This window comes from Melopsittacus undulatus, chromosome 3, assembly GCF_012275295.1.
Source record: "Melopsittacus undulatus isolate bMelUnd1 chromosome 3, bMelUnd1.mat.Z, whole genome shotgun sequence".
Lineage (NCBI taxonomy): Eukaryota > Metazoa > Chordata > Aves > Psittaciformes > Psittaculidae > Melopsittacus > Melopsittacus undulatus.
In genome coordinates this window covers 1375104-1402966 of record NC_047529.1, presented here as the reverse complement: position 1 = coordinate 1402966, position 27863 = coordinate 1375104, and the positions used below count along the sequence as shown (strand labels likewise).

Sequence of the window (27863 nt, the reverse complement as noted above, 5' to 3'; positions counted from 1 at the left end):
CTTTCTGAGATTTAAAGTCCTTTCCAACCCAAACCAGTCTGAATCTATGATTTCGAAGTCTGTTCCCATTATGTAGGATGGGAATGCACATAAAACACTCAGACTTTAAACTCCAGCTCTTACTGAAAGCAACAAAGTCAGGTCCTCAGAACCACCCTTACTTTAATTACTGTGTGTTCACCCTTAGTACCTAGCACTAGTGATGATGATATTCACTGTCCTAAAGTGGCAGTGTGGGAATATTTTTGAATGCAGGTGTTGGTAAATGGCTTGATACATTTAAGTGAAAAACATTGTGTGTATACTTCTGAAACAAACTGGCACATGAGGTTCCTTGTCAGAACCTCCTACACCACTACACCTACAACTCTAGTGAACCAGAGCTTATCACACACCATGTAGTACAGCATTGTTGTTGTGCTGGCTGTAAAGCAGAGCTGAGTAGGTGTAACTGCTACATTCTCCTTCTTGATGGTTAAGGGTACCTGAAGATTCTTGCCAAGACAGACAGATAATGAGTATTTGTTCCTTTATAAACCTCCAGCCTGCTGAAGTGAATGAAAGGAAAGTCACAGTAGTGGGAGAGAGCTTGGAGCTGTGGCGTTTAAACTTCAGCAAAAGAAATATGTGGGTAGAATGAACTTTAAAGCTTTGAGTGTAGCTGGATGATGAACTGGATCTGGTGTCAACTGTGCCTGCCTGCACCCTGCTGCTGCCACCAGGATGCTTTTTCCCCGAACATGAGGGGTTTATCTTTTGAAAGGTGCCCACGTAGTTGCAGACCTTGTTTCTGGGGTCCATTTGCAGTTTTGTTTGAGTGACAGGCAGGGGACAGCATGGCAAGAATCAAGGAGAAAGGCTGCTTTCTTCCTTAGGAGCAGGCTGTAACAGCGTGTGATACCTGAGCATGTGTTTAATCCATGTTGGCATAAAAGCAAATCGCCAAAGACGAAGAATTTGCTTTAAAGATGTGGGTAGATAAGTTTGACCCAAATCTTGTAAGAAGCATGGCTTTATTTGCCATTATGACTATTAATAGCGAACTTCATACAGCAAGAAGTAGGACTTCTATAGGTTATGGGTACATTTCCTTGCTTTATAAAGAAAGGGCCAAGGTCATAAGAGCTTCATCAGCTTAACTTGTTTGGAAAGGGTTCTGCCACAGCAGTCAGATTCATCTGTCTTTCCTAGATGAAGTCCAGTAGGAGCCATGCTGGTTTGGATGAATGTGTTCATAGTTTTGACAATGAGACCAAATCTCTGTCTATTTAATAGAACTGATGAGGTTCTGTTAAATGAGAAATCAAGATTCTGGGTTCATGATGGTGTCCGTATGATATATTGGTCTCTGACCCATAGGTACAGCTGACTTGTAAATGTTAGAACTGAGACATGCTGTTAGTAAATCCAAACATCCCTGGTGCTACTGGCATGAAATGTAACTGGTTAAAATGAATTAAATGTCCATTATTTCTATGATTAGTAATACTTGGTTTGTTTTCATGCAGGGTCCCAAGTCTGGTGTCTTTGGAAGAGACAAAGCTGTACACTGGTGTTGAGTATGGTAAGTAGATGGCCCAGACTTTTACTGGCTTGATATGTAACATCTATGTTCTGATTACCTTTTTTACCCTGCTTAATGTGTTACTTTTCATACGCTAAATAATCTGCTTCAATCTGTGGTTAGAAATTAAGCCAACTGTCAACGTAGATAAAGAACGTTATGTACCTATAAAAAATACAGTATCATAGAAGGGTCTGGCTTGGAAAGGACCTTAAAATCATCTAGTTCCAACCTGTTGGCTTGATAAGTAAAAGATTACCCGAGAGAGATGTGTCCCTGGATAGAACAAGATAGGTATTTTTATACTAGTCCATACTGCTAGTTCTGACCAGGCTGCTCTGTCTTTCCACTGACTTAACCTGTATATTACTTTTTGTAATTTATGCTGCTGTATAATAAAGAAAAATATGTTTAATTTCTCTTTAGATTTATCAAGAGAGAATTATCGAGAAACAATTGCAAAAGTTATACGGAAACTGCTGCGTAAGTTTAACCATTCCTGTCTAAAAAGTACTGTGTTTTGCTCTTAAGATTTAATAATTTCATAGATAAGAAACTTGTCTCATTTACTTTGCATATATACATTTGTAGAAATGAAATTATTAAGTTTTAAACCTCTTTTCCTGTCTGATAATTTCTTTTTCTTCTACTTGCAGGCTACATACTTGATAATTCAGAAGATGATACCAAGTCTTTATTTCTAATAATAAAGGTATAACTTGTCATGCTAAAGACAAGATCACTTGTTTCACAGAATAATCACTTGTTTCACAAAACAACCACACTTTGTCATCTCTTTTTCTTTCTGCAGATCATCAGTGATGTTTTACAGTTCCAAGGCTCTCACAAGCATGAGTTTGACTCACGATGGAAAAGCTTCAACCTAGTGAAAAAATCAATGGAGAACAGGGTCAGTGGTTTCTGTCTGTACAGCTTAGGTGAGGGGTGGGAATAGTCCCTCATGTTCAGAAAGACTTTCTTCATTTGTGATTACTGTCCTAATTGGTTTTCATAACTCTAAAATCAAATTCCTTGATAAGAATGTTGCTCTTATACCTTTATTTGGAGATCTTATGAGTAAATAGTGTTTCCAGATTGTAGAGCCCTGTTTGCATATATACTTGGTCCATGGTCTGAGATTTGGCATGATGCTTCATCGTTGTCCGTGTTAACTGAGACATTACTGTGACCAGAGCTTCCTTCTGCTCACAGAGCAATAGGCAAATACAAAACTGCACCAGGGCAAAAAATCAGGGTTGCCTGCCAAGACTGCACAAAATTTGCCTGTTCCTAGAAGAAAAGGAGTGCCAAGGGGATTCAGTCAGTACAGGTTGCTAATATCTGGCATCTAAACCAAACTGTGTGTTTGCTTCCAGCTTCAAGGAAAGAAGCAGCATATCAGAGCTCTGCTGATAGACAGAGTCATGTTGCAGCATGAGGTAATACTTTCACTTAAATCTTCCCTAACTACTACCCTTGAAAAGCAGATTAGCTGCAGTCATTCAGCAGAATATATGTGCAATAGCCCTGCACTAGTGTTTCTCTTACCTGTGAGACATGTTAGAACAACTATGTCCTTTATTTATTTCCTATGCAATTTAGCTGAGAACACTGACGATGGAAGGCTGTGAATACAAAACTTCCCACCAGGAGATGATCAGAGATCTTTTGTGTTTGTCCACAAGTTCCTACGGTCAGGTAAGGAACAACCCCCTTTAAACTGAAGTGTATTGTTGAGCTTTTCAAGTTAGGTTTTCAGGATCTTTGCTCTTCAATGTATTTCTATGGCAGCAGGAAATCTTTACTTATTTAATTTGCATTAGTTGCATAGTTTTTGCTTTAAGCCCCTTTGTCAGATAAAGAGCTTAACTGGGTGAGGAGGCTGCGACCTTAGGTTGGGATGATAGCTGGATTCTGAACTCTTTGCCTGGTGAGAGCTTTGTGTGTATATATAAATTCACATCCATCCACAATGTCTGTGGGCTCTTTAGAGTTCTGCTATCTGCACCTGTTCTTGTAGCTGTTGGCTTTTTCAGTCACCTTACAAACATATCAATTGGTCTTGGTAGGATAAAGGATTTCCTTGACCTTTGTAGCTGTTCTCAAGTGAATGCTACAAACAAAAAGTAGGTGAGTGAGGGTGAGGTGCAGAACAGTATAATCTTTACAACCTTCCATGCACAAACACATCACAAACTCAATGCATAAGTAATTGTATGAAGATGTTGGTTTCAGATAGCATATTTTTGGTTCAGAAGACTGTCAGTAACATCCCTCTTCCCACAGGTCAGAAGTAAAGCTCAGCAAGCATTCTTCACAGCTCTGGGAACATACAATTTCTGTTGCAGAGATATCATCCCCTTGGTTTTGGAGTTCCTGCGTCCTGACCGGCAGGATGTCACTCAGAAGCAATTTAAAGTACTCACTTTGTTTCATATCTGTGTCTTGAAAGTGTTTTTTATAGGAGAACTTTTAATGGTGAAAGTGGGGTTTGCTTGTTTATCAGCATGACTGATATTTTCATACCATGTAGCTTAGGTATGACCAGTATAAGGAATGATCATAGAATCCCAGACTGATTTGGGTTGGAACGGACCTTAAAGCTCATCCAGTTCCAGCCCCCTGCCACAGTCAGGGACACTGTCACTGGACCAGTTTGCTCCAAGCCCTATCCAACCTGGCCTCCAAGGCTTAATTACTTGTATTAGGTCAGCTGTCAAGAGAAACTCTGTGTTTATGGATGTTCCTCATTTCATTGCATGTTCAGGTATCACAAAAATGTATATTAACATCTCTCTTTAAATTATGAAATGGAAATTGAGAAGCCCTGGTCCAAGGGGGTAAAATTCACTAAGCAGTTCTGTCAGCTGTAGCAGTGTAAGGGAATAGTGTGAAATAGACAAAAAGTTATCACCCCAAAAAGTTATACTAAATCAGGTGGGTTTTGGGATGACATGGTGGGTGATTGCTGATGGTGTCAGGCCTGGAAAGGGGGCTGATGCAGTGATGGGGCCCCCATAGTCCTTCTTTCATAGAGGCAAGCTGGACTCTTGTCATATGATCAGAACAACAGCTGTGGTTTATTATCCTGCTCCAACTGCCTGACAAGCACTACCATTGATAGGTGAAGCTAAAAGAAGTTATAATCATTTCTTTCTGCCATCCTTGTACCTTCCCTTTTCCATCCCCATCTCCTCCCAGAAAAGCAACCCAGCCTAGTTACTTATTCCCAGTTGGTCCTGGCTTTACTACACTTCCAGCATTTGCTACCATACCTGAATCTGGTGTTTGTGCTACTGCTGCCAGGCAGTTTCAACCTGTATGAATTACTGATGTGGATACCTGGGTGCTGTTCTTGTAAGACTGTGCTCTCCAAAAGGTCCCTAAGACTTCCTTCTGATTGCCTGAGACATTTCTGACATAGCTGCCACATATCTCTTGTCAGCTTCTCACACAATCCATCATGTTAACCACTTTGCTGTGTCACATCCAGTAGTTATCTGCATCTTGTTCAGCTGCCATCATTTCAGGTGCTTGGTTAACAGGATTATGATCTGCCTGCAGCCCAAACATGAATAGTTCACAGAAAGGCCAGATCTGGTACTTGATGATTGAATTGAATTATATCCTTTATAATGTAGTTGAGAAACCAGGCAGCCATTCTGGGGATAATGAACTGACAGGGCTTGAGTCTCATTAAAATGGTTTGCAAGAGGAAGATTCTGTGAGAAATCTTCAGTGTTCTGACCATAGCCATGTAGCTGAATGTTTATGGTACACTTTAATGATCTGGTAATGTGGAGATTGATTTTTATTCCATGTAGATACATGCTTATGTAGTAAGAGATCACTTATACACGAGTAATGCTTCAACTTCCTAAATTGCATCTTCCATTTTACAGGGTGCCTTATATTGTCTTCTTGGAAACCACAGTGGAGTGTGCTTGGCAAACCTTCACGACTGGGACTGTATTGCACAGACATGGCCAGCAATTGTCTCTTCTGGGCTCAGCAAAGCCATGTCCTTGGAAAAACCATCCATAGTCAGGCTCTTTGATGACTTAGCAGAAAAAATCCATAGGCAGTTTGAAACAATTGGCTTAGATTTTGCAGTAAGTGACAGATTGCTTGGTGCTCATTTCTTTGGATTCCATAGATGCTTAAGACTCGTGTACATTATTTGAGCGAGTGTTGTGATGTTGGTTGCATTGTGCTTTCTGTTGCAGAGGAATGTTAGATGTGTGCTTTTGAGACTGAAGATATAGAACTTCCTATAATACAATTGGATTTTGTAACTTGTTCATCTCTAAGGAAGCCTGGTGCAGAAAGGAAGCTTAAGTTGCCTTTCAGTGCTAGCTAGTATGGTTATGCTGATCGAATGTGAATATATGTGTTGGTAGGACAGTGTCAGATGAACACTGCCAGTTTTTGTAGTGTTGTCCCACTGTGCTGACACCCAGCATTCATTACAACTGCCTCTTGCCTCGTCATGGGATAAATGGCATAGTATTTGCTTTAAAGAATGAGTGCCTGTTAACAAAAACCTTTTATAATGATTTTTTTATGCTTAATGAAATACAAAAATTTATTTCAAAGTAGAATAAAACATGGACTTGAAGAACTAATTCTGCTGTGTGAGCACAAAGCTGTGTTCTCTGCTTCTTCATGCACTTGTCTATGTGGACAGGACATTGTCTTACTTCAAAATAGGAACAAACAATAACTTGCAAGTTGCTGCTCAGTCCCAGATCTCTGTATTCTCTCTCAACAGGTTCCAGACAAATGCATTGAGATAGCTGTGATGCTGCAAAAATCAGAACATCCAAGTTCAGACTTCACAGGTCTGGGTTCAGAAGAAATTCAGCTTGGAATTCAGCGACAGAAAGAGAAGAACACTGAGGCTGTGAGGTAAGTTCAACTTCCCTTAACACCAACTTCTACCACATCTTATTTACTGTACATTAAATGTAGTAATCCAAAATAGCTAAACGAAAGCTTAAGCTTGACAAATTCAGAATGCCCAAGGATTGTGGCAGCCTCTCTCCTCTGCACTCACATTCCCTTCCTTCCTCCTCCTGTTCCCTGTCCTCCCAGCTAGTGCTGGAGGCATTGCCTTCAACCACCTTTGGTTGAGGAGCATTTGTTCTCTTTTTAAAGGGTTCTCTGAGTATCATCTGCTTGATGATTCCCTCTTTTTCCCATAGAAACTATGAAAACTTGATCAACATGCTGCTGGACTGTGTGGAACAAAGAAATCTGTAAGTGTCCCTTTCTGTGCATTGAGAATTTTAGGGATGTTGGATTAGAGGTGGTGATGTGACTAAGTATCACTTGCACCCAGAAGTGCAGTTGGCAGGACCAGAACTGAGGAATAATTTTCACCATTGAGGTAGTCATCCAAAAGCAGTTTGTTGGTAGCAGTCTTGCATCAAAGGGATTGTGGCTTATGTCTTGGAGAGCCTTTGCAAAGGAATCTGCAGAAATGGAATGTCTGGAGGTCCTTGGTCACTTGGATATGGATTCTGCTTGCCCAGACAGGAACATAATGGCCAATATAGGGGAATCTTGATGACTGTCTCCTAGGTAAAGAAGTGACATAATATTAGTGTTTAAAAACCTTTACACACTATCCCTACAGGTCTGTATTTTACATTGAAATGCCAGGATCAGAAAGGCACCATTAGCTGAATGCATTTGTGTGTTCCCAGAACACTGGAAGTTTCCCTGTATGACAGTTGAACTCACTGACTGTAGCAGTGGCACAGAACGTTACTTATATTAGTCCAAACATAAGACCTACTCCATACAGTCATTTCTATTCAAAAGCAGCACATGCAGTTATGTTCCTTAGTGTCTGTTCTGAATAGTCTTTATTTCTGTTTTCAGTCCCTGGAAGTTTGAGCACATCAGCATTGGGTTTCTGTCTCTGCTCCTGAGGGATGACAGGGTACTGCCTGTCCGTGCCATAAAGTTCTTTGTGCAGTGTCTCAACCACGATGCAATAGTGGTTCGGAAGGTAAAACCAGAATTACAGCTTTTGCAGAGTTTCTTTTGCAGATGGTTGGTTTATTACTCAAAGGGAGCCAAATATGGGTTTATATTTGCACCTTTCATTCTGCTTCTTGCTTCCATGAGGCTGAAGCTAATGGCCACCTCTTTTGGGCCTGCAAATGAATACTGGGGAGGTTTTTCTGGGCTGTAAAGGTCCCACTTAAGTCAGGGTCTGTATCCCCTGTAATGACAGAGATCACTTCTTCATGGGAAGCATCACGCACTGGGGTGAAGGTCACTGTGATGTTCACTGGCTTTTTAGCTGGATTAAAGTGTGTCTGATGAAGTGATGAGACACATCCTTCTGGAGGTATGTATATGGAGTGGATGCATTAATGCCCATTTCTTTCTTTTAGGTGGCCATCTCAGCTGTGGCTGGTATTCTGAAGCAGCTTAAGAGACCACACAAGAAAGTGCCCATCTGCCCTTATGAAATAAGTAGGTTTTATTTAATGTAAGAAATGTCTTGCCTTAATTTATCCGAATTTTTTTATTAATGCAAGTTTTCCTGATTAAGTTAAACTAAGCTTTATGGTAAGTAACTGCTGAGAGCTCATTCCCCAGAGGTAATCCTCATGTGGTTCAAAGCCCATATGAACTAGAGTTGCCTTAAATAATTCTGGGTAACAGGAATAGAATCTTGAGCTTTTTGTTTTTCTCTGGTTGTTCATGTCCTATAGTATAAACAGACTTGTTTTTTAAAGCAGTGTTACACTTGCAAGTGTCTGTTAAGCTATTCTCTTACTTGAATTAAGTTAAAAATTCAAATATATGCTATTCTCCTTTCAGAAACCTTTGTGTTTGTGAGAATAATTCGTGTATCTCCTTTTAAGTCTTTTAAAATCATTTCAAATGGCACATCTATAGAAATTACTAAAGATATCTATTATAGTTAGGGTTAGTTTTAACATCCGAGGACAAATCTTTGTGTAGATTTAATTGGAGGGGAGCGAGACATTAAAGCTCTTTAGAATCTTGTCTTAAAATGTTAATGGACAAGTTTGACAGAGTGCAAATCCCTCTTTAACCAGGTGGAAGCCCAAAGCCTTCCAGCATTCAGGCTGGTGACAGACCGGATAACCAGTGGCTGCACTATGACAGCCAGAGCTTACCAAAGACAAAGGAAGCTTGGGAATCATGCTGCTTTGTGGAGAAGACCCACTGGGGATATTACACGTGGCCTCAGTGAGTATCATTAAGCACAATGATAGAATTGGGAGAGTCAGCAGGAAAACCCTGTGGGAAATTAAATCATGTTCATTGGGTTTAATTGTTTTAACTGAAGCAAAACCCCAGCTGCTTAGTTTGTCTTTTGTGTTCCTTGCTCGTGTTAGCACTTGTGGGTAGGGAATGTGAGGGGTTTATTGCTTGTTTGGTTGGGTTTTGTTGGTTATTAATATTATTACTATTTTTTTACCTATTTCTCTTTGGGGTTTTGGGTACTATGGCACATACATCATACTGCTGTTTAACTGCTGGGTTTAAAGTGAAATGGGCATATTTGAAAACTACATAGTTATGAAATACACAGAGTATTTTATCACTAATAATTCTGGATGCTTGCAGTAGCAAAACCTTTATAACAGTAAGACTTAAAAGTCTTCTAAGTTTTGCTCTTTGGGAGTTGATAAATCCAGTTGAATATAGACAATATAGAAAATAATCATAAGCTTTATTTTATTTTGAAACATTTAACTATTTTGTGTTTAATATTCAGAACTATGACAGTTTATGCTCCAGTTGAGCATCAACCAAAGCTTGGGCGAAGGAGGGATGAGCTGACAGAGGTAAGGGTTTGATGGGCTTCAGGTTTGTGGGGTTTTTAATACTACTTCTCCTCTTTTAAGTGCTGTTCATAGATTATTGTGGAGATAAATTCCCTTCTCTCTTTTAACTGAAGTATTCCTTGCCATTTAGGGAGTGCTTACACAAAATATGTGGCAACAGATTTGTCCTGCTTGCAAAGCAGGATGGAGATGAAACTCAGTGGTTTCATGACTCTGTGGCTGTGACCATGGTTTCAACAAGCAACAAGTGATAACTCTTCCCAAACCTAAATCCCTGCAAGACACATTTAGTCATGTTTTTCTACTTCATTTTCATATTTTACTATGTTAGCATGCAAGAAATTATTACTTTGATGTACTGCAGCTTCTCTGTCAGTGACCATCATTATCAGGGATAATGATCATTGTATTAATGAGTACTTTTTGTTCCCTTTCCAATCTTTATCACAGTTTAGAGCACGGTAACTAATGACAGTGGGAATAATGAGTTTGTAGGGGTTTTGCTGGTGAAAGACAACCCAAAGTCATTGCTAAAAATCAGGAGTCTTGCAAAACATTGCTCAGTATTCCCCATAAAATGAGGGGGGAAACAGATAACCAAGGCATGATCTTTTGCCAAAACCAGAATTAAAGTGAAAAAGGGGACTTGGAAAGATTGGGATAACACTGTGACAATCAAGCACCTTAAAGCTAATTCTTCCTTTTGTTTCCTGTTGCAGGCAGAACAGATTATCTATGATCACTTTTCTGATCCCAAGTTTGTGGAGCAGTTAATAAAGTTCTTGTCTTTAGAAGACAGAAAAGGAAAGGACAAATTTAATCCTCGCAGATTTTGCCTCTTTAAGGTAACTCAGTTCAAGAACTGAATTGCTTCCACTCTGTAGCTGATCATCAAAGCATGGAAAAGCTGTGTACTACTTGCTTTATACCCCACTGTTGCAAAGTGTTGATTTTTAAAGGTGCTCTAAATAGTCCTGCTAATCCTCTCTTCTGATTAACTACTTAGGGAAACATAGAGCGATATACAGAGGACACTTGTCTATAATTCTCTTACAAAAGCCAACTAATGTGATTTTTCTGTGCATTCAAATCTCAAGTGCTTCACAGCCTTATGTTCTTCCTATGAAGACAGTAGTTTAGATGGACAATTACTGAAGCTACTTTCATATATGTTTTCACAGGGCCTCTTCAGGAACTTTGATGATGCCTTCTTGCCAGTTCTTCAGCCCCATTTAGAAGAGCTTGTGGCAGACTCCCATGAAAGCACCCATAGATGTGTGGCTGAAATTATCGCTGGCTTAATCAGAGGTTCTAAACACTGGACATTCGAGAAGGTGCTGAAGTAGCTTATTTTGAGTGATTCATGAATTTAGGGACTAAGTTGTATGAAGCCTTGAGTGATATGGTTTAGTGTGAGGTGTCCCTGCCCGTGGCAGGGGGGTTGGAACTAGATGATCTTGAGGTCCTATCCAATCCTAACTATTCTATGATTCTAAGTTGGAATTATTCAACAAATTAGATGTATAAAATTGAGGGCTTCCAACGTGTCATGGCCAAGAAAGGAGTGGAAAATGTTACAACACTTAGTGCTTCATTGCCAGACTTTGAGCACAGTTCATAGTGTGGTTTGGTGCCTGTATAATACCAGGTGTTAGTGGAATGCTTCAGGATTAAAACTAAGAACAGTTTGCTGGTAAGGAGCTAGCAAAGCTGATATGGTTTGTAATTTCCAGTTGGAATAAGTGCTTATGTCCACCTTGGTCTATTACATCTTTATTTAGTCCAGACTTAGCTGTCTAGATCATCTTTAAATGAATTTCTGTGCTGAAAAATAATGCTGGGAGAATCAGTTCCTTAATAAAAAAGACATTTTTAAACATAGGGGAAAGGGGGAATTCCTTGGTGTACAAGACTGCTATAGACAAATCTCATCTTTTGCCTTCTTGCTGAGCAGGTGGAAAAACTCTGGAAGCTTCTCTGCCCATTGCTTCGAACAGCTTTGTCCAACATCACAGTGGAAACATACAACGACTGGGGCACGTGCATAGCAACCTCCTGTGTAAGTACCTCAGTCTTAGTCTTGGCTACAGCCAGGTGGTTGAGTTTGACAGATAATATATAGGAAGAGCTTTATGAACAGAGGCATTTGGGTGTATTTTATCAGCTGAAACTGAGAACTGCAAATACAGTATAAAAAGTAACACCCACCTAAACATCTCATGGCTTTTTTGTCTGCCCTTTGCAGACAAATAGACATTTTTAGAAGGGAAGTAAAGCCTTAGTTGTCTTCTTAAGTATTTGAGAGCTGCACGAGGTTAGTGGGTGATGTTGATGTGTCTCCTTGCTTTTTTGTGGGAGTTTCTGCACTGCATTTACACTTATTCTTGCTTTACAAGTGGGCAGCAGAGCATTATGCTGTGAAAACTGCCTCGAGTTATCTTGTAACATACAGTGAGATCTCTAGACAGTGGTGGGCTGGGAGTTGTGGTGTCTGGGAAGCAGGGTGAGTGATGGGCCACAGATGTCTTGCATCAGGAATTCCTTGCTGAAATCACTCAGTAAAGTTCAACACAGTTTGTCAGCCAGAACCCTGGCAATTAATGGGCAAAATTCAGACATGATTATTGATATATGTCAAAAATGAAGTTAAAGTTCCTTCTGTTACATCATTGTGTTTACCACATCCTTAAAACGAGTTGGTTTTTCACGGAGTGTGCCTCCTGTTGAGGTTCATTGTGGAAAGATCTTTGACTTCGTATTTCCTTAACAGAATAAATCCAAGAGATGCAAAGAAAATCTGTCAAAACTTTCTTTACCCTAAACCAAATCCGAATTTCCTTACACCTCTGATACATTTATTTTCAGGAGAGCAGAGATCCCAGGAAGCTGCACTGGTTATTTGAATTGCTGTTGGAATCTCCACTGAGTGGTGAAGGAGGCTCCTTTGTAGATGCCTGGTAAAACTGATTTTAACTGTTGGATTATGGCTGAATACAGAGGGAAATAAGCATGGATAAAATGTATTGAGAGCATGTTGTGCCAGCTGGCTGTGGAGCAGGGAGCAAACATGCTGCTTTCCAGTTAGCTTCCCCACACAGTGACACTTCCTTCATTACTGCTATTTTGTTAAGTGTAATTCAATCTAGCTAACAGAATGTGAAGGGCTGGACCTGGCCTAGCAGCACCCCTGTTGTTTCCTCCTATATTTTCCCCCATCTTTGCATGCAGCTCATGCAAAGACACTTTCATGCATTGCCACACACAAAACATTCCAACACAAGGCTTGGGAGAGAGGGTTGGGGAAGGGAGGATGGATTTTTGTGTGACTAAAGCTGAGCTGTTCTCATTCCCAGCCGGCTCTATGTACTGCAAGGTGGCCTCGCACAGCAGGAATGGAGAGTGCCAGAGCTGCTGCACAGATTGCTGAAGTACTTGGAGCCCAAACTCACCCAGGTTTACAAGAACGTCCGCGAGAGAATAGGAAGGTCAGTGTCCTCTTCTGCAGCTCTTGGGTTTTAACTCTGTCTTATTTGGGTAGTTCAGTATCTAAATATTAGGACACTGAAATGCACTAATACTGGTCTTAGAAATCAGATCAGTTATTGTTAACAGACTTGCTTCAGAAGCTTTAGGTGACTTCTCTGGTTTTGTCTTTTACTGTGTATCACTGGAGTATGCCCTGCCCATGGCAGGTGGTTGGAACGAGATGATCCTTAAGGTCCCTTCCAACCCAAAACATTCTGTGATTCCATGGTCTGTTGCCTTTATGCATGATGTTGTTAAAGCTTTTAATAAAAACCCCACCAAACAACTAACCATTTCCCCCTCAAGCCCACCAAATAAACCTGGAAAACACCACCACAACCCAGATTTACTGTGTCTTATCCCTAATAAACCATAAATATACAGAGAATCCTTTAGAGAGCACTTTAGTGACTTAAAAGCTAGTTGCAGATCTGTTGGGAGATAGGGGTTGTAGCTTGGTGATTGTCTAACCCTGCTTGATTCAAATATTTGTAGATACAAATAGCTAAATAGATGTCAAATCTATTAAATGTTATTTAAAACATTTGGGTTTAAATAACTTCGAAGTGAAGATTTTCTAAAAGTATTAAACTTCAAATTCAACAACTTGATCTCAGCTCACTTTTAGCCATGTTCTCTAAACAGCATTCGTATTAGCTTTATGTTCCTGCTTTCTTTCTTTGCCTTTTCAGTGTTTTGACCTACATATTCATGATAGATGTTTCCTTGCCAAATACTGCTGCAACTAAATCTCCTCGTGTCCATGAATTTACTACCCGGATACTTGAAAATCTTAAACCCCTCATGGAAGCAGATGAAGAAATTCAGAATCACGTTATGGAAGAGAATGGAATTGGTGAACAAGATGAGCGAACTCAGGGCATTAAACTCTTGAAAACCAGTGAGTTGCTTATTGAGCTGAAGAAATAGGGGTATTGTAAGACATGACTGAGGTCTGCAAATCATAGAGGTGGAGAACACAATCTCTCCTTTCAGATCTGTGCTGCAACGAGGTACCTGTAGTTTAAGGGTTGGGGTTTATAAAGTCATCTTTAGAAGGTCAAACTTAACTCCTGATATAGACCTGCTTTAATGGGTGAAAATCTGACAAGCAGCTCTTGCAGTAAATCTGGACTATGACTTGTTTGGGAATTATTAGTATTTTAGTTTGCTTAATCAGTGATCATTTCTCTTTATAAAAACAGTTCTGAAGTGGCTGATGGCGAGTGCAGGACGGTCCTTCTCTACAGCTGTCACAGAGCAGCTTCAGCTCTTACCTTTGTTTTTCAAGGTAAGCACTTTAATTGCTCTTTTATTAGTTATGGCTGGTTAAAAAGAGATTCTGAATATACAAGAAAGCTATAAGGGACTTTATAAATCAGAAGAAGACCTAAAATGGCAATAAAATCCATCCATACCAAAGAGGCCCAATGCTTTTTATGCTTCTATGTGTTTACAACTGTTTATTCAGCCTGTTAAATGGTTTCCTGACAATGAACTGTAGATGAATGCCCTGTACATGTGTAACCTGGGGAGCAAGTGTTTAATTTATGTGTATGTTGTTTCTATTCTGATGCTTATCTCTTAGTTGTTTTCTTTTGTTTCATGATTATACAGTGGAACTTCTCTTGCTTTTCCTGGCATCTCTCATCCTTGTATTCCCTTATAAAGCTGAGTCATTCAGTGCTATATATCTGAAATAATCAGTATTTGCATGCTCCAGATTATCTCTGTCTTTTATATAAACATCAGTTACCCAAAAATAATGTGTGCGACCACAAAATAGAGGTTTAGTTATGTAAAGTGAAATGCAGATTGAAGTTCCTGTCAGTTTTGGACCTACATCTAAAATATTAAATCAAATTGGATTTGATACCAGAAGAGTTGCAATGGGGAGCCAAAGTCATAACAGCACCCATTTAATCCTCCGTAAGAGCTTCAGACTAATCACACTGTTTAGATAAGTAATATGGGGTGCAAGGAACAAGGATCTCTTGAGTCTGTTCATTTTCCACAGCTTATTGCTGAGGCTATTTTATCCTTATATTGATTGTTTTTCCTAGTTAACCTTTCAGCACTGTATTGATTGTGTTTTTTCCTAGACAACAGCCCTTTCATGACATGGAACTTGCTTTCAGGATTTACTGTTAGCAATGCTTATTTATTAACACTGACCTTTTGTTTTCTCCCCTCTCTTGTCTTGACCTATAGATTGCACCAGTAGAAAACGACAATAGCTATGATGAGCTCAAAGAGATGCTAAGATGTGTTTGTCGTTAATGTCTCAGGGTTTGCTGTATCCTCAGCAAGTGCCTTTGGTACTTCAGGTGCTAAAACAAGTGAGTATGGTCTAGAGAGCTTAAAGCTTCTTGTTACCTGATGCATGCTCTTATCTTTTCATATTGTAGAAGCATAGAATCCCAGACTGGTTTGTGTTGGAAGAGAGCTTAAAGCTCCTCCAGCTCCAACCCCTGCCACGGGCAGGGACCCCTTCCACTGGAGCAGCTGCTCCAAGCCCCTGTGTCCAACCTGGCCTTGAGCACTGCCAGGGATGGGGCAGCCACAGCTTCTCTGGGCACCCTGTGCCAGCGCCTCAGCACCCTCCCAGGGAACAGCTTCTGCCTAAGAGCTCAGCTCAGTCTCCCCTGTTTAAGTTTAAACCCATTACCCCTTGGTCTGTCACTCCAGTTCAAAATCCAGTTTCAAAATGAACTGTCATATGAAGAGCTGCCCTTGAAGCTGTGCCTTTTTATAGTTTACAGTATATTTATCAACTGCTGCTGCTTCCTGAGGAAGAACACAAATGAAAACTCCCTCTTAGAATCAATTGGTTCATTCTTTCTCATGCAAGAAATGCCTTTTTTCATTCAAGGCTCATCTACTATAATAAAACTCCTTATTGCAAAGTGTTGGTGTAAGCTGTGCACACAGCCAGAACAGTAACTGCGGTGTTACAATCCAGCTGCATCCATGCCTGAGGCTTCCATAAGCACATGGAGATCAAAGTAAAGGAACTTGAAGAAAACTGGCTTTCCAGATCCGTTGTATAGGATGTATGTCCTCAAGCAGCACAGAATGTCTGGTTTATTTATGTGTGCCTTATGACTGATGATGGGAACGCATCAAAGGGAGAAACTTGCCTACTTTGTTACAGAATTAGGTGTCTGTTAAATAATGGTGTGATTTGGAAGTGAAGCCTGTATAAGTTATTGTCTAAATAATAGTTACACTGTTGGAAATTCAAGAGTGTTTGAAACAAGAGTATCTGAATCAGGGAAAATGTTGGCAACTGTCCCCAAAAGCTTTTTCTTAAATGTTGCTAGCTTTACATTAGGTACCTGATGCTTTAGCATTCTTGCTTTCTTATCTTCATTTATTTCTATTTGCAGACAGCAAGAAGCAATTCTTGGCATGCTAGATATACCGTGCTAACCTACCTCCAGACCATGGTGTTCTACAACCTCTTCATCTTCCTCAACAACGAGGAAGCAGTCAATGACATTAGATGGCTGGTTATAGAGCTCCTGGAGGATGAGCAGCTTGAGGCAAGTGATACCTCTTCTGAAATGCTTTCTTTCACATCACTGGTTTCTCACCCTTGTCAGGTTTATGAAAAAGCCACTGGCTATAAAGGAATACAGCAAGTACTTCTAGCTCAGCATTCCTCTTACTTTGAATATATAGCTGGCTTTACAGGATTTATTCCTTTCATATTCCATTTTCCCTTTTAATATTCCAGGAAAACAGCTGTGTAGAAAATACTTCATTAGTGAGTGTTAAAAATCCCACTGTTCCTTTTCAATGGAATGGAATGGTGCTTGTTTCTTTCTAGAAGAAAGAGGAGATTCTGAGGTGGGATACCCTTCTGCCAAAACAAAGATCCTGGTTTAGGTCTTCCTGAAGCTGCATGTAAAACACTAGTTACATGTGTGTAAGTGAGGTGTGAAGCTTGCTGCTGTGAACAGTGAACTGGAAATAATTGGAATAGATAGATTAAAACCTGTGGCTTAAAGGTTTGACATTAGTCTGTAGAAGTGCATGTAATATTTAAAGACTATTCACCATTTCAGTCTTCACATGATCCCTTCTGTCTTTCATGTTACTGTGAGTGGAATTCAACACCTCCCAATACTAGAGGAGTTGTTTCCCACACACCCTGAACACGTGCCTCAGGATCTCACACAGTTCTAAAACACACCTTCTGTTCACTTCAGTACAATTCACCCACTCATTTCAAATGTACAGAATCATTGCTCTACAGAGATGTAAATCAGAAAAGCTTCTCTGTGTTCATAACCACTCACGATCATGGTGTTACCATGGAAGCTTTCACTTTGCTTTGAAGAGCAGTCTTGTTCTTTCTTGATAATAGCTGGCAAGATGCAGTGTCTTGCAGAGTAGTTCCTATGTGTTTTTGAAGGCTGGATTTTTAAGATGAGAATCCTGTGCTGTATCAAGTATTTGGTGGTGTCTTTACCCTATAGAACTGAGATTTTAGTTCTTGGATTGGAAGATTTGGAGTTACGGTTGAAGTGACAGCCTAGGTTAATCTGAAGGCATCTTTCTCACTTTTCTCAGCCATGATTTGATCTAGGAAGCTCTCCAGGCAGGTGTTTCTTATCTTTATCTTTTCATAAATCAGTGTGTGGGATACACAGCACTTGATAACCATGTTTCATATCACACTGCACTACTACAGGAATCTTTTCTCTTTGTAGAAGCAGCTCTTCTACATACACAAATACTGCAGTTAGGTTTGGCTTGTGCTGTGGAGTGGGTTTGTTCCAATACTGCTACAGTTTTGTAGACCTGGATCAGTCAAACCCCAAAGCAACCCCCATATTTGATTGGAACAGTATTTGGCTGCTGCTGCTCTGCAGATGTTATAGTCTATAAGTCACTGTGTGAGTATGATGATCTGTGAATTACTTAGTGTCAGGTCTGATGAGTGATCAGCTTCCTAATGTATGACTTTAAAGACTTTGCTCCTAGATGCTCCTGCAGCAAAGTGTTCCTTTTAGTTAGATGATTAATTTAGCAAGGAAAGTGATTTTAATACAGCAACTAGTGATGTAAATGAGCACAGTTCACTGGGGAGCTTGCTCACTTCCCAGCCAAGCTCCTTTCTTTTCCGGGGTCTTGCATTAGCACATCATGTTTCATTAACTAGCTTAGCTCTTCAGAGACTCACAAATTGCTGATAAACAGCACTGGCAGCATTTCACATTGTACTTCTTCCTGCTGTTAACAGTAGCTCACGTTTGAATAATGTGCTGTAGAGATTTCACTGGCATGAAGTGAAGTCTCAAGAGCTCATTGTTAACTTCTGACATTTAATTACTGCAGCACTTGCAGCTCTGCTCACTGCTTTGTGGAGGTTCAGAACATGATGTTCAAGGATATGATTTATTATAATCTGCGGTGTTGGATTCAGAGCATTGGTAGGTGGTTGTGCTCCAGACAGACAAATGTTCTCTTCACTGGTACCTGTAACAGGATGTACTTACCAGGAAGTCAGCCTTTCAGCACAAGACAGTTTGGGTTTTAGGTGTGTAAATGTTGGGAGGTTTTTGTCAGGCTGTAACTGTCCAAAGTAGACGTGAGCTTTGGAGGGATTCCAGTTTAAATATGGCCTTATAGTCGTATAACTTTATAGGTTTAGGAGATTGGAGTAGATGAGATAAATTAGTAATACTGATGGAGTATACTTGCTTTTAAAAGCAAGTTGTCTCTATTTGTAATCCACTATAACAATGTGTTGTGGGTGCTTTAAAAGGAATGGGAGACATCTGTACTTTGAGTGCTTTTTGGTCTTGTTCTTTGGGGTTTCAGTGTTACCAGAGAGGTTATTTTGGGTTCAAACTTCAATAGGGCATATTTAGGTTGGAGATAAGGCAGAAGCTGTTCCCTGGGAGGGTGCTGAGGCGCTGGCACAGGGTGCCCAGAGAAGCTGTGGCTGCCCCATCCCTGGCAGTGCTCAAGGCCAGGTTGGACACAGGGGCTTGGAGCAGCTGCTCCAGTGGAAGGGGTCCCTGCCTGTGGCAGGGGTTGGAGCTGGAGGAGCTTTAAGGTCCCTTCCAACCCAACCCAGGCTGAGGTTCTGTATTTATTCATGTAGTGAAAAGAACTGGTACTTGGGGCAGCAAAGTGAATAATGCTGATGTATTAATAATGTGTCTATAATGAGTTACAGAACTGAGCTGTTGACCATAAAGCCCTGAAGTTACTTGTCATTGTTCATTAATCCAGCACCTGCTGTGTCTCCAAGAATTCCCATGCTGTGGGTAGAACAGGAGTTTCTCTCATGAACCTTCTCCCGTCTTCTGGAAGAACTCTGCTTTTGTCAATACTAATGTCCCCCCATACATTGGAGGGGGGGAACCTAAATGCTTTTGAATAAAGCACTTTTTTTCCCCTTGGTAAAACTGATGTTAATACAAAGTTTATTACAAATATTACAAAGCAGGTTGATTATTTGGGGTGGTGCTTCTTGTTCTCATTCAAAAGTCTGCTTTTTAAACTTCCTAAAGCTTAATCTTGATGATAGGTGTGACTTGACAGTTCAGTTACGTTATTTGCTTGAGTAGTAGGTCACTTAATGACAAATGATGTGAAGGTAGTTCTGTGTTACTATATAACTATGTTTATCAGTTTGCAAAGAGCCATGTAGTAAACTACTAATAGCTTATGGTCTATGAGATAACAGGATGTATTTTAAAGACTTAGGCAGAGTTTAGCTAACTTGGCCTGGCTGGATATGCTTAAAGGAGAGTGGTAGCACAAATACCTGTTTCCTGCTGTGCTTGGGTGCTTAGTAATTGTGGTACCTGTTCTTTCTGCTTGTAGGTGAGGGAGATGGCTGCTACCACACTTAGTGGCCTGCTACAGTGCAACTTCCTCACCATGGACGGGCCCATGCAGACCCACTTTGAGCAGCTCTGCAAGATGAGGCTCCCCAAGAAGCGCAAGCGAGACCTGGGCTCTGTGGTGGACACAATTCCTTCTGGTGGTAAGGGAATGGCTTCCACTGGAACCGTGCATGTGGGTAGTAGGTTAGGAGGAAGTAAGTGTTCTGTACTATACTTACATGTGTATTCTGCAAGTGCTTCAGATGGAACAGGGTTTGTCCTGTGGCTAAGCAGTATTTAGCAAACTAACATATACCCAGAGAAACATACACCTGATTTATCTTCATGAGCATTCATAAACCATAATGCAAATCACTTGTCCTTAGGTACTTTACTGTATATTGGTGTGTATGTAATGCAGAGCCTAATCCTTGTGAAGTGCTTCAAGAACTGGTTTTACAGCATAAATGATGAATAATAGTACTACCAAAAAGCAATTAATGTCATTTTATAATGTATTCCTCTGTTAAACCAATGTGTTACTTTCTCAGAATTAACACTAAAGAGATTCCTCCATCTCCCCTGTGCACAGTTCACACCGTTAAGAATGCAGATGGTGAGGGGTAGCTGTTTCCTCAGTAAATGCACTTCCTCAGCTGTCACATCATTTCAGTCCTTACCCACTTTACCTTCTGTTTGTTAGAAGTGGGGGGGTTATTCTAAGAAAACTCAACATACACACACAAAATCCCACCTTAGTTAGGAGCTTCAGCTCCTGACCAGACTCTTAATGCATCTGAATCACATTCATCTGACCCAGGAGGACTCGGTTTGCCTATTGTCAAATAGGTCCCATATTTGAGAACAGATTCTGAGTGCAGAAACAGGGAACAGTGGAGATGTAATACATGAGCTATTTACTGAAAGATTTGGTGAAGGAAGGGGAGCTCATTGGTAAAGTATATAGCAGTTGCAGGTGAGGTTTGGGTTTTTTTTCACATGTTCTTCCATTAGAAATTAAGGTGAAATCAGAGAAGGAATCTGTGATTCTGTGTAAGAAAGCAGAAGTGCATTTATTTGACTAATATGGGCTGTAGAACTGTCTGGGTTTCTGTAGAAGCTAAAGATCTCTGCTGTGCCACGGGAGTCGGTTTGGGTTTTAGTTCTCAGTTCAGAGTCAGACCTCAGTATCAGTATGTTACTCTTATTAGATCACTTCTATTTAATAGGTAGTCTCTCTTCAGTCATTCCCATCAGTTAAAATTAGCCTGTTTTCACTGGTAACCAGATTTAAGTGTGTGCCATTGAGGAGGCTCTTAGATGAGGTGGTTGCACCTTGCCTCATGTAAGAGAGTCCTGTGCAATTGCAGACCTGGTGAAGCGCCACGCTGGTGTGCTGGGACTTAGCGCCTGTATCCTGTCAAGCCCATACGATGTTCCCACCTGGATGCCACAGCTCCTGATGGATCTCAGTGCCCACCTGAATGATCCTCAGCCAATTGAGGTAAAACCTACTCACATTATTATTTCTGTTCAATAAAATACATATACTTTGACTCATTTGTAGTTCCTCTTTCCTAGAAAAAAACCTATTGAGGAACTATATTCCTTATGATTTTTATTGAAAGGTTTGAAATGTATTTTATGTCATGGACTGTTTCTCAGTATTCTTTTGTGGTTCAGATTTAAAGCATAAACTGGAAACTGCAGTAAGTCTCTGGAATGAGGAAAGAGTCTTTCTTTGTTAATGAAAAATGTCACTTTCGTGCATATCATTCTAGAAGGTATCAACCTGAGCCAAAAGTTCTCTCTGAAATGTTTAAAACAAGGTTTTATGAACAGCTCTGGAAACAAGTTTTTAATGAAACTGTGATCTTCAACTCCAGGTTTTTGTCCTGTCTGCTCAGGTTTTTTGACCTTTGTTGTTTTAACCAGAATAATGAGCTTATGGCTGCAGAATTCCTTAGATTTAACGGACTTTGCTCTGGTGCTTTCCTGCATCAAGAAACTGAACTGATGGCACTTTTGTGTTGTCAATTTAATAATAACCTTACTAGCAGAGGTAGTTTTCTCCTAATGTTTCTTCTCTGCACCTTATGTGGTTCATAACTCTTTCTCATTTCAAACCATTGGTTTGAAATATGTTAAGGAAGAGAGGAAAAGCATTTCACTTGGACTTTATAATAGGACTTTAACAGTTTTCAAACTCAGGAATTGTAGCTCAAAGAATCCGCTCTGTATGAATGCTGGAGTTGTGACACTGGTCAGCAGACCAGCCAGACCTGTACAAACTGGAATCCTGGGGAACTGGCTTGAATTCCCCAGAGCCTGTTGTAACCTTGGCCACTGCTCAGACCCTTGGCTCTACTCAGCTGTTATTTTGTTGTAATCAGTGGTGTTTTGCCATGGAGCTTAAGCCCATCACTGATGCAGCTCAATGGGGATTGTCTGCTCTGCAGATGACTGTGAAGAAAACACTGTCCAATTTCCGGAGGACCCATCACGACAACTGGCAGGAGCACAAACAGCAGTTCACAGATGACCAGCTACTGGTGCTCACTGACCTCCTGGTGTCACCCTGCTACTATGCATAGACAGGTAACATGGTTGGTTTTGACATAAATTGATAGAAACATCCTTCACCACAGGGAAATGCTGGAACCAGGTGCAAGTCCCATGTGCTGTTCATGACCAGATTTATTTGGGTAAATATCATCTATCTTTCTCTGTGTCTCTGTATAACACTAGTGTTTTCTTAAGACACTTACACTTGTTTTCTTGACTCTTGATGTTCCTTTTCTCCCTTTTCTGCCATTTGGCTGCCTTTTAAATGCCTGGCAGTTGCACTAAAGGCAAGGTGCTTGCTGCTTTTGATGCCTGTGAGGACTTTTAGCCAGCCAATCCAGTGTATTATCTACATCTCACATGGGGAATGACTGCTACCACAGTTTCCTCTCCCACACTGTGGCTTTGCTGCTAGGTCTCTTCACACAGGCACATACCCAAAGAGTGAATCCATTCCTGGAGTTTCACTTTGTTATGCTCCAAGATCCTGATCTCTCCTGTGTTGCGATGGTTTGTGACAGTATTCCAAGAGATGTTCTAATTCATGTTTTCCATTTGTTCTATAGCAGTAGCATGAGGCAATGATCTTGTTGTGTATCCTTGGTTTGAATTCTTTCTTCTTTCTTTTCAGGTTTCTCCTGGGAAAATGAGGGCATAGGAACCTTTCTGTGAAATAAAAGCAACTCAGAAAACGATCATGTAGAAAACTTTGTGTGGGAAACCCTGATGCCTGATCAAAACCACTTTTAGATGCAAACATAAAGACCTGGTCCTGTTCAAAAAGAATCTCACCTCCCCGGGGAGCAGCTGTGGGAGCCCCACAGCCTCCTTGTACCTGCACTTGCAGAGCCCAGTTGAGTTTATCACCAGACCCTTCTCATTGGCCTCCACTGCACATCAGTCTTGTTTCTGCTCCCTTGCACACAGTGACTTACACTGCACTTTTCTCACCCTCTTTCTCTGATCCTCCTCTCAGCTCTGTCCATCATCAAAGATATGCAGACCCAGCGAGTGCTGCAAACCACAGTGGAGCTCTCCAGTTCCCTTGATGCAACTTTGTGCCCACTCAGTGTACAGTACCAGGAACCTCTCCTCAGAGGTTATTCTTCACTACTTGGATTGAGTGCCCATCAGGTGATGGGCTCTCTGCCATCCAGTCCACCTCAGGGCAGGATTGCCTTTTTGTACCTTGTCACATGTACATAGCTGATCTCCTGTGCAGTGTAGATGATGGCAGGACAAACATGGGGAGTGAAAGCTCTTGCTGCCTGGCCAGGTCTCCAGAGGTAGCTTGATCACATGTGGAATAATCATCTGTGGTTATCTGCTTACTTTTAAGGGTGAGAGGACTCTGGGTGTTTCCACATCACTAGAGCCCACAGATGTGGAATTATGGACTATCAGGTGATGGCTGATTCACAGAGTGAAGCGTGTGCATGGTGTGGATGGCTCATGGCTCCTCACAGGGAGCATCACTTGCTTGGAGATGGTGGGAGCTCTGTAATTTCTTGCCTGCAGCTTTGTTCAGAGACTGGTATCTATTGGCTATTTAACACCATGTTTAATATGTGTTACATAGTTGTAAAAGACTGTATAAAGTGTAGAGGCATTGCATTGACAAAACATTGTACAGTTTGCAACCTTTTAATAACACCATTGTGAGATTACTTTGTAAAGATTCATACTTAGATGTTAATACAGTAGTAGCTCTGGCTTTTGTATCGAATCAAATGCCATTATTATTAGTTTTTTAAATTATTTTCTTTAACAGAATCTCTCTTTGTGTCTGAAAAGCAGGAGGGTTTGCTTTGGGTTTCCTGTATCTCATTCTTACTCTGTCTCGTTCAGATCTTAACGCAGCACTCGTGGCCATCCCAAATGCTGGCATCACACATTCTAGTGTGATAGGCTCCTAGAACGTGAGGTACATTGAAACAGTTCATAACCTGGTGTGTGATTCAACTTCCCTGCAGCCCTTCAGGAGCATCTCAAGTGATCTTCCTGCTGAGTGCGTGGCTCATTCTGCACCTGCAAGCACAGCAGTGCTCCTGGGGCAGCATCCACCGAGTGTCAGCACACGGATGTAACCACTGTATAGCGTAGTGCCAAATCATTACTTCAATTGTGTATGTAGTTGAAGACAAAATAAATGGACTGTTTGTAACAGCTGCATTTCTTCTTTTGTGTTTCTGAAGTGGAACGTTCTTATTTTGAAGCTGTAACTTAAGGTTGTTCACTGTGCTTCTGAGCTGAGGTAAGGCAGCACTGTGCATTAAGGATGGAGTACTAATGGTTGGGAAACGGGCTTCTGTAGTTACATAAAAACATCTTGTACCTGCTGAGGCTTGCCAAAAACCTTAGGAACTTGGGAGAAATTCACTTAAAATTGGAGAAACTCATTTGAAGTGGAGGGGGTTTGCTGGGAGGATTGAAACAGCTTTAAAGTGATGCAAAGTGTTTGCTGCAGAGGATCATCTGTAAGTATGGGCTGACTAACTGATGCAGCAGATGATACATGTGCTGTTCTGCCTGCACTAAGAGCAGCTAACTCCATGATCCAACTCTTGCTTTTTATTGTAGTTGAGAGTGTCTTTCTTACCTCTAGTCAAACTGTAGCTGGTTTTGGTTGTACTGCTGAGGTTATGGTGCTCTGGATAGAGCCATTTCTGTGGTCAGAGCTATGGTGGTAAGTCTTTGCTGTTAATTCACAGTAGCTGTTTATAAATCAGCAGTAAATGATTTGATCCAAACATCACCTAGAAAACAGAGTACATGTTCCAAGTGCAGATCTATAGGGTAAATATACCTGTGGTATTGTGAACAGACTTGGACTGACTTGGGGGTGAAGGATTGTTAGTCTCCTGTTCTGACAATGTAGGAACAACGAGGTCTTCATCAAACCCCACAAGTCCATTGCTCCTTCCATTCCCCAGCTTTCCCCAAGCAACAGACTCATGTAATGAGCTCTGAGCATTCCATCACTTGGTCTTACACTATCCCTTACCTAAAGCTTTCAAGATGAGGCAACTGCAGCACCTCAGTCTGGAGAGAGACATCTCCAGTGTGAAAAGAGGGAATTTTCCCCCTGGAACTGTAAGGGAGATGGGGAAAATAGTACCTTGGAGATGGTCTGGTACCATTGACATCCTCAGTGAGCACATGTCAGTCTGCACAGGTAATGCCAGTGGCCACAGACGTGGCTGTGATGTGAAGCAGAACTCATGTATTGGGGATTTTGGCTTTTTCCTGGAGTTGCAGTGTTAGTGACTACCTCACTAGAGTATTCCCATCTTTCCATACCCGATCTGTGCATGTGGGAACCTGCTGAACAGACATGATGCTTCTTTTGATTAAAATGGTATAAGGCAACTACCAAGTAGGTGGGTAAGACTTGAACCTGTGCTTTTGGATGGCACCACAGAACCCACGTCACTGGATCGTGTTGTTAACAACTCGAGCTCATCTTATATGGAGGAGGAAAAGGTCATTATTTCTGGCATGGTATGTTATGCCTATTCCTTTTGTATCCAGGTATCTGCCCTCTCATCCTATTTCCTTCATGACCAGGCTGCTGGGAGCTTGGTGCACAGGGATGGTGGGATAATGTCTCCTGTCAGGGTTTGACAGTCAGACAGCCTCAGCATCCCACACTCTCTTCAGTCTCACACTTGTTTCCACAGCTTCAGGCTCCCTGGAATCCTGCAGCAGAGGCTCCAGCTTCCTTCTGCTCTGTGCTGTGGAAACAACAGTCTGGTAAGATGTAAAAGGGGAGATACAGCAATTCACCATTGAATTGAAGGTTCCATTGGCCATTGTCCTTGCAAGGTTTGAGCTGTGATTTACCAGCTGATGGTTGACATTCTCACTGTGTACTAACTGGAAGGCAAGGTCTGTGGGTTTCCCCATCACAAAATACTTGCTGTGCACAATCATGTTGCTGCACAGGTCTGGAGAATGGCATTCCCATAAGAGGGGAGGAATTTCACCTCAACCTGATCTAATCTTCCAGGTTGTCTGCAGGCCAGAGGTACCTGAGCTCCAGGGCAGGGGGTTCGTGATGGTTTGATGGGAATCACAGCCCCCCAGGCTGGTTTGTGTTGGAATGGACCTTAAAGCTCCTCCAGTTCCAACCCCTGCCATGGGCAGGGACCCCTTCCACTGGAGCAGCTGCTCCAAGCCCCTGTGTTCAACCTGGCCTTGAGCACTGCCAGGGATGGGGCAGCCACAGCTTCTCTGGGCACCCTGTGCCAGCGCCTCAGCACCCTCACAGGGAACAGCTTAAACCTAACCTGACTCTCCCCTGATTTCAGGAACTGCTGCTCTGGTGGCAGAAGAAAACGAACCCATGTGTGGAAGATGCAGTCGTGTTGTGAAGCTGTTCAAGGCAGTGCACACAAGGAGCACGTTGTAAGAGGTTGGTGCTGAGGGTTTGCCTCTCTCTTGGTTAGCAGGTGCTTTTCAGAGCTATTAGGAGAGATTTAGATGGGAGAGTCCAGGAGGTGAGAGGAAGAAGGGGCTGGTGTTGTCTCCATGGGCAGCAGAGTGACTCTTGATAAAGCAACGTACAAACCACCACTGCATCAGAAGCTTTAGCTGGCCATCTAACAGCCAAGGGTGGTGTTACCACTCAGAAGGGACGTGGGTATCCCATGCACATTGGTTTCATGGGAAGAGCACAATTATAGCTGCTTCCTCAGCATCAATAATCTTGAAGGTATTCACTCCTGCATGAGGCTGATGGTCTCTGCTCCTGTTCAATCACACAATTCAGCACAATCTGATGGTTGTAAGTAGAAAACTCGAGGAGGGAGATCCCAGCTTGTGAATTAGAAACCTCAGCCCCAACAGGGCCAGGATTCACGCTCAGACAATGTACAGGTAATGTACAATGAGCACATGTATCCATGCACAGGATGGGGCCCATGCCCATCACTCTGAATGCCACCAGTGCGTTTTCATAGCTCCCTGTGCATGGCCTGGTGGGCTTTGGTCTCTCCCAAGTGCATTCCCAGCTCCTGCCATTGGGCCCTGGTTGTGCCATCCTGTGCTGGCTCAGGATGTGCACCGAGTGCATCCTCATCCTCAGACCCATGTAATGATCCCTGGCAGTGCTCCGGCATCAGTGCTCTCCATGTGCCAGCTGCTTTGGTGACGGTGGGAGCTGGCAGTGGTAAGGAAACAACACTGATTTATTCCCCCTCAGAGCACGGATCCTTTGCCTTGATCCTGTGCTTCTGGGCACACAGGGAACCCTTTGGGCATCCTTATCCTTGAGGAACGCAGGGGCAGACCCTGTGCACAAACCCTGCCTTGGGCTGGGAATGGGGCTGCTCACAGGGAGGGACCTTAGTGCCTCCAGTGCCCAGCTGGGGACTTGGGGTCCTGGTACAGGCATGAGTGTGATGGGAGCAGAGGCTCCTGCTGCCCTCTGCTCCCTGACTGACAGGGGCTGGAACTGGATGATCGTGAGGTCCTTTCCAGCCCAAACCAGTCTGGGATTCCATGGCTTCTCTTCGGGAGTGA

The 27863-nt window shown here is 41.8% G+C and overlaps 1 protein-coding gene across 1 annotated transcript in view; it reads left to right on the top strand.

The window, feature by feature from the left end:
* PSME4 (proteasome activator subunit 4) overlaps nt 1–24506 on the top strand; it is a 59195-nt gene extending 34689 nt beyond the window's left edge. The window contains 28 exon segments of the mRNA XM_034060712.1: nt 1509–1564; nt 1991–2047; nt 2221–2276; nt 2376–2474; nt 2941–3003; nt 3167–3262; nt 3851–3982; nt 5467–5676; nt 6336–6472; nt 6769–6822; nt 7451–7580; nt 7972–8053; nt 8647–8800; nt 9333–9402; nt 10122–10247; nt 10584–10736; nt 11357–11461; nt 12268–12359; nt 12756–12887; nt 13620–13828; nt 14133–14218; nt 15139–15175; nt 15178–15266; nt 16317–16472; nt 19774–19936; nt 21146–21279; nt 22235–22373; nt 22972–24506. Of these exon segments, the coding sequence (XP_033916603.1) occupies nt 1509–1564; nt 1991–2047; nt 2221–2276; nt 2376–2474; nt 2941–3003; nt 3167–3262; nt 3851–3982; nt 5467–5676; nt 6336–6472; nt 6769–6822; nt 7451–7580; nt 7972–8053; nt 8647–8800; nt 9333–9402; nt 10122–10247; nt 10584–10736; nt 11357–11461; nt 12268–12359; nt 12756–12887; nt 13620–13828; nt 14133–14218; nt 15139–15175; nt 15178–15266; nt 16317–16472; nt 19774–19936; nt 21146–21279; nt 22235–22369 (3013 nt within the window). The 3' untranslated portion in view covers nt 22370–22373; nt 22972–24506.
* Nucleotides 24507–27863: the final 3357 nt, after the last annotated feature.